Below are 9,626 nucleotides of genomic sequence, written 5' to 3'. Positions count from 1 at the left end.
ATATCAGTACTATCGTTCATTTTATATTTCTAACTATTCGCCTGCAATGAGCAGTCTTCATTTCCTGTATTGCATTCTCCAGCTCATTGGTAAGATGAATTAAATTCACTGGATCAGTTTGTAGGATGTCCGCAATCTTCTTCTCTCCCTCCTTCGTGTGTAGTCTCATAACAATAATAGGATTGGTTTGGTGTCGCAGTGATCTGCTCGCCAGCTCCACGTCAAATCTCCACTCTAAATCGTGGTAATGAGGAATTGCCATAGTCATTTCAACGAGAATGCTCCTAATTTCTTTGCGATTTGCTAAATACATCTTCAACAGTTCAGCGATCACTTCTTCGGAGAAACCCATCGTCAAAATAGAATCTTGAAAGTCTATTTCGCCAATCATGAGACGTGAGCTTTCATTAAAAACATGCTGCAGGCCGCTTATTCCGTTCTTCACTGTCTTGGAATCAACACCCAGCTTTTGGGCTGCGGCTTGGAAGATCTTTGGGTTTGAAGAACCTTTCAGTATAAAATCCAGGGATATCCGAGCAAACTCTAGGACAACATCAATCTCCAAGGATGTTAGGAACCTCAGATGTTCCTTCTGTTCTTCGGAAAGAATCAAAAGCATCCTTTAACTTTGCTTGAAGGAAAACACCAGCACGGGCCAGCACGAAACATGAAACCGAAATTTCCTGGGAACGAGACTTAGCAGCCGTGCTTGTCCATATCAAAATGGCGGACGAAAGTGAAATTTTTCTTGGCCGTTTTCGTTTTCATGCGACTTTTTGGGAGCGTTGAATGAATGGCAACCTTAAATTCACTGACGGCTGCCTTAGAATATTTGTCTCTTGAAGCAAGAGAACTTTATCTCTGTTCAGAGGTGCCAAGGCTCGAGAAAGCTCCAAGTCCACTGGGTTTTCTCCGAGACTGGGTCAACCCAAATCTTCCCGTTGTGATCCAAAATGCATTCAACCATTGGCCGGCCCTTAAGAAATGGGATAACGCTTACTTAAGAGACAAAATTGGTGATAAAAAGGTAACAGTTGCTGTGACACCAAATGGCTACGCTGATGCAGTTTTAGAAGATAAATTTGTGATGCCAGAGGAACGAGAGATGCAGTTTTCTGAATTTTTGGATATTCTTGAAGGAAAAAGGAAAGATCCTGCGATATTTTATGTTCAGAAACAAAATTCTAATCTAACATCTGAACTTCGGGAATTGAGTGAAGAAGCAGCATCAGACATTTCATGGGCAACGGAAGCATTTGGAAAACAACCTGATGCGATAAACTTTTGGATGGGCGACGAGCGAGCAATTACATCAATGCATAAAGATCACTACGAAAACTTGTACTGTGTGATCAAAGGGAAAAAGATATTCACCTTGCTGCCACCAAGTGATCTTCCGTTGATTCCTTACAGGCTTTATGAACCAGCTAGATATAAAGTTACAGATGGTGGAAATTTCGAAATAATAGAAGAAAGAGAAAGTCCAAAGGAGTCTTTAACCTCCAACAAAGTTCCCTGGATTGCTATTGATCCATTAAATCCGGATCTGAAAACTTATCCCCAGTATGCAAAAGCCAAACCTGTGACTTGCATAGTAAATGCTGGGGAAATGCTTTATCTCCCATCACTATGGTTTCATCATGTACAGCAATCCCATGGGTGTATTGCTATTAATTTTTGGTATGATATGGAGTATGATATCAAATACAACTATTTTAAATTTGTTGAGAAAGTGAGTGAAATTGTTAGTGAATCAAATTGTAGCTGACGACGAGATAGGGACTCTGTATACTAAAAAAGCACAGATCAAGAAAAAAAAACACATTGTATACTGGTTTACAACAATTTTCTGTGTTGACTTCCCAGAACAAATACATGCTTACTTCCAATTTTGTCGCTAATAAACCAAATCGGCCAACTCAATGTTGCACCCAATTCAAGCCTTCTGGGAATAAAACCCCTTTTTCCCCAGGTATTTCTATATCACTTATTGTGATAAAGTCTGGGAAAATGTGCAGGCGTGGGCCACGATTGGTTTTGGTTTCACTTCTTATCGGTTGACAAAATGGCGTGAGAACTTTGAACCAATCACTGATTAAAGTAATCATAAATTGCCAAAGTTACCTAATTCCTTTTTCCACTCAATTGAACCCCGGGGAACTCCATAAAGTAATGCACATTAGAAGAAGCATCTTTGACCCTAGTAAATTGCACATAGCTACAATCTTGGACAGAATAATCAAAGGCGAAGCTACGCAAAGGCCATAACACACCGTTTTCCCATCATTGATTTTGGGGGGAGGGGTGGTCTCCATTTAATCTGTCCAAGATTGTAGGTAACAACAGTTACTGGCATTCCAACACCCTTTCACAAAATTAATGCTAAAATGAGTTGTAGTCGAAAGAGGCTATCATCGGCTGTATCAAATGCTGCTAAGTCCTATGAAAATTCAAATCATTGATTTCCATTGTGAACCATAACAAAGGCCTTTTCTTTAATAACTCAGACTCCTAAGAAGTGAGAATTAATAGGATTTTACTGGTCAAGGGGGAACAGTTCAGGAAGGCTGTTTAAAACCAACTCCGAAGAGACTTAAGATTCACTGTCTAATGCCAGACCATTTTATTCCTCAATGGGAGGCAGTTCAGGGGTTCACAAAGTAGGCAGATTAGAACATTTTACAAAGGCTATTGCTGTTAATTGAGGGAAATTACTTTAAGAAGACCAAGCTGGTTTCATCTCAAATTAAAGGAGAAATATAATTGGAAGGGTTTTACAATACGACAGTCTCTACTTTTAAGAAAAAATCGATTTTAGGTGCATTCTTGAGAAATTTCGAAGTAGGCTTTTAATAAATTTAATTTGGGCCTGTATAGTAATGGTAGCTATTCAGCCTTCATAAGGCTTAAGAGAAAGATACAAGTACACAAATGATCAGGGCCCATGTTGTTTGAAAGCCAATTAACTTAATCCAAGATAAGCGTGAACTTTTAGTTTCACGTTTTCAACTTTCTGGTGAAAGTTTCTTTTGCTCATTTTTGTTTTACAAGATTGACTTCTGCTAATGTTAAGTTTTGCTGAATATCAGCATTGAACAACACGTTGAACAGCATTTGTGACTGGATAAATAAACTCCTTGGTTAATTTTTCATCTTGATTCACATTTATCGGCTTTTGAACAACCAGGCCCAGAACAATCATAGAAATTTCCCCAAGGGAGCAGGGATGGTGCAGTGGTGAGAGCACTCGACTTCCACCAATGTGGCCCCACAATGGATTCCTGGAATTGACACCAGACATGTGGTTGAGTTTGTTGATACTTTGCTCTGAGAGGTTTTCCCCCAGGTAATCCAGTTTTCCTGTGTCCTCCAAAACCAAGGTTTCATTTGATTAGTTCTGACTTCAGTAGATTTGTAGTCACCCCATTAGTAGAGCACTCGAGCTCGGATTATAGATATTTCCTTTGATGAACTCGCTCATACCCTACAAGTACAATGTTTTCACCCTTTGTTAAACTTAAAATAGAACTGAATTGGTTTAATGAAGTTTTCTGGGCAAGATTAGCCTTCACATCTTCCCATGTCAAAACACCAACAGGAGGCTGCTCTTCTCCTTCAGGGAGATTGACAAATGTACAAAAGAATGTTTTATTGTTTTTAATCCACAAGACATTTATCACAGCAGGAGTAAAAACTTAGTACTTTTGTGGGAAGATGGATTAATGGGTAGCAATTCATAACCAAAGGGTCTTTCTTTAGAGACAATAAGACCACGTGTGACCCATTGGAGAAGAGAATGGAAAAAAGTATCGCGTTGGTTTCAAAGGTTGCGTGTATGGGTTTGACCCCAAAACAGAGGAAATAAATGCAGAAACTAGAGATATTGTTAAACCACCATAAAATTAGGTCACAGGCTCTTCTGTAAGATGTACTTATTAAGTTCTCTGTTTGAATTAAAAATGCCTAATTGCTGGGATTCAATTAAAGTTCATCTTTGGCCGTTGCTTCTTCTGTTGTTTGATCTTCCTCTTCTTCAGCCGCAGATTCTTCGCTTGAAGCTTCTTCTTTAAGTTCTTCATCAGTTCCTTCTTCTTCTGGCTTCTCCTCACCCTCTTTACTTTCTTCCTCCTTTATCAAATACAACATTCCATTTATTAAAAAAATAACACATAAAGGTCCATTACAACCAGGATGAAAGAGATTTGAGCAGTGAGATGTAACAAAGTAAGGTTCTATGGTCAAATATGTTCTCTTTTAGCTAGCAACTCACAGACAAGGAAAGTTAAGACCACCATGCCACACAATGTTTAAGTTCCCCCATATTATGGATGAAACAGGGCACTCTGTGTACACAAAACAATTTCAAAACCTTCAAGAAGATTAACCCAGGAGTCAATGGGTTAAGAAATTTAAACCAACCTCCTCTTCTTCCTCTTCCTCATCCTCTTCTTCTGCTTTCTTCTTATCTTCCTCCTCCTTTGCCTTCTTTTCTTCCTCTTCTCGTTCTTTGCGTTCTTTCTCGTCTTGCTCATCTTTCATCTTCTTTTCACCTTCTTTTGTTTTTTCAAATGTTTCTTTAGCAAATGTCTCAGAATACTCAACTGAATCTGTCACCAGAATGTTATCAAAAATAGTTCCCGATTTAACCTGACAAAGGAAAAGAATCACGTGTGAGAAAACAAGATGACATGCAGTTACCCTAATTTTTAAGAGAGGTAAAATAGCAAGGGGATGGGCGAAGCCCTTGGGAATATTCCATGAACAAAAACAATTACTGGAAGCTAAAAGCTGGGTACGTGCACAGTGAATACCACCTTACCTGCCATAAATCAAAACCAAGAGCACCAATTTCATCATACTTGTATAGTGCCTCATCAGGTTGATACTCTGGGTTATCAATTTCTGGATGAATCCATTCACCTTTGTAGTTAGGATTGTCAATTTGTTTAGGTTTCCATTCACCCTTTGGAAACAAACACAAGAGAGTTAAGACAGATCATGATTTGTGCAATTATCCAATTACATAAAGTTAAAGAATGGATTAAATCTTTGGCAAAAGCTCAGATAGTACAATTTTGTGTGGCATACAACTTTCAGTTGCACATGCAGAAATCTTTGACCAACCTTGTAGTCTGGGTTATCAATCATTGGTGGTTCCCACTCTCCATCAATTTCATCATCCCAGTCATCTGGTTTCTTTGCATCAGGGTCTGGAATGTGTTGAGGTTTATCCCAGTCCTCAAGAGTAGAAAAACAAAAAAAAAAAAATCAAAAGTCTGAAGCATACAAGGATCTAAACTATTTTAAATTAATTAATGGCACAGGAATGTATGGTTGATAGCACCATGAGTTTGAGGGATGACTAAATCCCCTTTTCCTTGCCATCATTACAGCAAAGGAAGGTTACAATGATCAGTTGTAAATGCATACATTTTGACCAGCCCAGGGAAAAGAACACTGTCAAAACTGGCAAATGTCAGGCTCAAAATGCACACTCAAACAGACAACACACTTTTCTAGTGATACAAGAGCAGGAAAATTGAGTCTTGCGAGAGATCAGAATTGGCTGGACCTTGATTTTACAGGTAAATCAGGCTTCGGTGCTGCAATTTCAATATAACAAGTTTCAAGTATACGAACAAGAAGTGATTTTGAAAAGCATTTGGCTATGAAAAATTGCAATAAAACATTTCTTAAAATCATTAAAGATAAAAAAATTGCTAAAAAATTGCTAAAAAGCGACGACGTTTCGACGTTAGCTAAACACCATTATCAAGTCAAAATATGTTAGTGAGTTTCGGTCTGTAAATACTGAAAAAACAATAGCTGATTAAAAGCTGAAACGTGGGGAAATAATAATTAAAAAATAAACAAAAAGTTTTGCACGCATGGAGTCTGTCTGGGTATTTAAATTGGGCTTAAGATTCTTGATGAAGAGCATTTCAAATACTAGCCAATCAAATTTGCCCTGGCACTTTCTTAAAATTGTGAATTGGTCTTCAGCCCTTGGTCATCTAATGGCCAATGTCTTCATGTGTCATCTTGAAGAAAAGCTTACACGTGATGGCTAAATGCCCCAATTGTACAAGAGGTACATTGATGATACCCTGGCTAGAATGCCTAGCGCTGATGCTGCTGCTGAGTTTCTTAGTACCCTGAATGGCCTACACCCCAGTCTAACATTTACGATGGAGCTTCCTGTGGATAACAAGATCCCTTTTATCGGCATTGAAATTCTCAAGAACAGAACTAAACTTGAAACCCAAGTTAACAGAAAACCAACAAACACTGAAACGTTGAAACGTCAACGCTTTTTAGCAATTTGTTAGTAATTTTTTTATCTTAAAAATGATTTTAAGAATTGCTTTATCGCATTTTTTTACAGCCAAACAAGTTTCAAGCTTTCATTAATTGTAACAAGAGGGTTGCATTCTTATCAGCAACAAATAAATTACTTTTTGTTGATACTATTAAAGTTGATGCTTTTATTTGTTAACTAAAAAGTGAAGTTTAAGTATGTAGCTATGGTCTTTATCTTCCTACTTGGTTTACAAGGTCCATAAAAAAAATGCTAGTGTTCTGGCAAAACTGACCTTCCATCTCATCTCGTTCATTAAGAGTAAGAGGAACAAGCTATACCTCGGGTTTTTTGTCCTCAGGATCATCAATTTTCTTTTTGTCATCCCAATCTTCAGGCTTCTTGGCTTCAGGGTCTTTGATCTTCTTTGGTGGCAAGAAGTCCCAATCAGCTTCAAGTTCACCACTTTCAACTTTGGATCCATCAATGCGTACTTCATAAGTGTTGTCAGGTTTTACGATAAGAGTGTAGAGATGTGTAAATTCATCATCCTAGGGAAAACAAAGTTATTTAGTATGCAACCCTATTGCCCTTTTAAAGTATTTATTAACTCTTTAGTGAAAGCACAAACAGAGAATATGAAAAGAAAAACCATCACAAATCTCTCCCTCAATATTGTCTGCTATGTTGGGAGTATCTTCCCAGGTTTTCTATATAAGACACTTAAACTCCAAGCTAAAGCCAGGGGCAGAAAGGACTCACTAGGTAACCATGTTACATTTGAGAGAACAGTAACCAACACTTCCTAGACTTGAGTTTTGTTTAATTTCAGTGTTGCCTTTCATGTCCAATGCATGAATTAAAAGATGGGAAAGGATAAAGGAACCAAATTAATGCTAATTTGGTCAACTCTTTTCAGAGTGGGAAAAAAGCTTTCAGTTCAGTTTTTTTCTATGCTTCCTTTTGTTGTACATACCTTGCACCTGATATCTTTCTTTGTAAGCAAGTTCTTTCCTTTATAGTTGAAGATAACATGGACTTTCTTTGTCCCAGGTCCACAAATATCAGGCCCTTTGAAAGTGAACAATAGAATTAACAAACTATTTATTAACTATTTATTAGCAAAAACATTAAACCTGAACTATCAAGGTTACAAGTTGAACTTTCAAGAATTCTCCATTTCTGCTTACCAAACATGATGAGGTATGGTGAATCCCCATGCATTTGTTTCTGATCGAGTGAGCTATCAAAAACCTCAGGTAAAAGAAGACGTGAACAACATTTTAAAGTTTGTTTTATTAAAAAAGGTTATGACTCACTGCTTTGCTTACAAGCAAATCTACATAGATCTACATCTTCCAGCAGTCTGCAAAGTCCCTTTTTGAATTATGGCTTTTCTGCTTGGGTGGCGTCATACACCGTAAGCCTTTTGGGAGACATCAGTGCCGAGCAGGCCACTTTTACTGGAGAGAACAGGACAGCCACAACAGCGGGGACTACATCCCCTACCCTTATCGAATAGTGAGGGGGTTCTTTAACGTCCCACAGGGAATTTGTGAACAGAAGGTATTGGTGAGACGGGGTCTACGGTTTATAATCCTTATCCGAGAGGACTTGAAAGTCTTACCATTTGCAAATGAAATTACAAAGGCAGCACTTTCTCCTCAGTTAATTTAAGATCCTGAGTGTTGATCCGGCGGGGGTTTGTGCCCGCGACCTGCCGCATGACAGCCCGATGCTCAACCAACTGACCCACCGGTGAATGTTGCCGACGATTTGCTTACTATTCTTAGTTGTGAAGACAAAATAAATGGAATTGTTTAAAAACAAAAAAAAAATTATCGTCGTTTGAAAACAGAACATAAGTCTTTTACTTACTTTTACATAACCACCTCCACAATCGATGCTTTGTTCGTGTTTTACTTGAAATTGTACCACCAGTGTTTTTCCCTCATTTGAGAAAGGCTCATCAAACTTCGCTGAGAGTCCGTAGAATTTAGCATCTTCACTAGTCTGAATACCTGTAAATCAGATTGAAAACATCTGTTATTCTGTTTGCAGGATGAACGATTCACATTGAAAGCAATTTTAACCAAATTAAAGCAGCTTTACAGATGTATAATTCTTGTTGTGCAAATCAAACACAGAGCTTTCAACCGTTGGAGGACGAAAAGCTAGAAATAAGCTTACGTACCTTTATCTAGATCTGCATCATTGTAAAATTTTCCAGCCGACCACTTGAACTTTCCAGCATCACTGCCCTTGAAGGTGGATTCAACCCATTTATCTGTGTAACTCTCGTCTAAAGAAGCAGAAAAGCGATTCCTCTCAAGGTAATCTTGCTTGAATTACGACCCAGTCAGTATGCCCACTTGCAAGAATTTAACCATAACTTACCTTCGAATTTTTCAACGAAATAGATTTTTGGATCCTCCGCTAAAACACAAGAGACCAAAGCCAAGAAGACGATTGGACACACAGCCATAATTTAAGGAATACAAGTTAAAGAAGTTCCTTCTCCAGAAAAACAGTCTACAAAAATACCATGACAAGCGACCATGTATTGAATACAATTTCACCGGCCTTCTGCGTGGTGTGCTTCGATTGGTCCAGATACACCACATGACCAATAAAAGCCAATCAGAATCTACCACACGTCTGGATATCCGTGCCCGCTTGGACGCTTTGAACGTCGCACACGTGCAAGGACGAAGAAGATTGGAACGAGGGTATTAACCACATAAATTATACTTTAATTGAATATGGAAATTATGAGGGAAAAAGAAAGAAGAGTGCCAAGAAAAGCAATATTGCAGCCAGGGAACGCGGAAAAGATAACTGAAACATTAGGAAGTTTAACTTATAATTTGAAAGATGACCAGAATCTTTCAGCCAAAAGACCAAGATTCAAGATTTTATCAAGATTTATTATTATTATGCACTATTTCAAAAAATAAATAATGGACGTAACAATTAAAGGAAAGAAGTAAACATACTACTTACACTTGAGTGAGAAAAAGTGGAAAAGTGCGTAGTGGCCATAGTAGCAAATGCTTTCGAGATGGCCACTACCACAGGAATTAAATGAAAGGAAAACAAATATATATACATATATGTATAGATATCTCCCCGCATTGACATGTGTGCTTGTCAGAGCCTGCTCCATTTTAGCATGATAGTACATTTGAAGTATCAGGACTAATATTTACAATTTTGCAGTAAAAATTTATAATAAGCCAACAAAGCCCAATTCTTTTCGGCGTAAAAAACTGCAGGTAACCCAATAACGTTGAATTGAAAAAAATAATCGCTTTCTGTTTTGAAAAAA

The 9,626-nt window shown here is 38.0% G+C and overlaps 3 protein-coding genes across 3 annotated transcripts in view; 1 reads left to right on the top strand and 2 right to left on the bottom strand.

The window, feature by feature from the left end:
- The window catches only part of LOC138022956 (COMM domain-containing protein 2-like), a 794-nt gene extending 120 nt beyond the window's left edge, over positions 1–674 (bottom strand). Inside the window, exon 1 of the mRNA XM_068869980.1 lies at positions 1–674. This exon is cut by the window's left edge and continues 120 nt beyond it. Coding sequence (XP_068726081.1) covers positions 17–619 — 603 coding nt within the window. The 5' untranslated portion in view covers positions 620–674 and the 3' untranslated portion in view covers positions 1–16.
- A 31-nt stretch (positions 675–705) lies between these two features.
- Positions 706–1,921, top strand: LOC138022955 (bifunctional peptidase and (3S)-lysyl hydroxylase Jmjd7-like). Its single transcript, XM_068869979.1, has one exon. It carries the CDS (start codon positions 794–796, stop codon positions 1,766–1,768), a length of 975 nt encoding a protein of 324 aa, XP_068726080.1. The 5' UTR covers positions 706–793; the 3' UTR covers positions 1,769–1,921.
- A 1,713-nt stretch (positions 1,922–3,634) lies between these two features.
- Positions 3,635–8,883, bottom strand: LOC138022954 (calreticulin-like). The gene is made up of 10 exons (XM_068869978.1): positions 8,696–8,883; positions 8,493–8,600; positions 8,177–8,319; positions 7,489–7,552; positions 7,275–7,369; positions 6,640–6,849; positions 5,125–5,238; positions 4,820–4,963; positions 4,420–4,647; positions 3,635–4,128 (listed from the first exon to the last, which is right to left on the bottom strand). The coding sequence occupies exons 1-10, from the start codon at positions 8,781–8,783 to the stop codon at positions 3,982–3,984; spliced, it is 1,341 nt and encodes a 446-aa protein (XP_068726079.1). The 5' UTR covers positions 8,784–8,883; the 3' UTR covers positions 3,635–3,981.
- Between the last annotated feature and the right edge of the window lie 743 nt (positions 8,884–9,626).

Source organism: Montipora capricornis, chromosome 11 (assembly GCF_036669925.1).
Source record: "Montipora capricornis isolate CH-2021 chromosome 11, ASM3666992v2, whole genome shotgun sequence".
Lineage (NCBI taxonomy): Eukaryota > Metazoa > Cnidaria > Anthozoa > Scleractinia > Acroporidae > Montipora > Montipora capricornis.
Note: the sequence above shows the minus strand (reverse complement) of the source record. Positions and strands in the feature narration are given on the sequence as shown.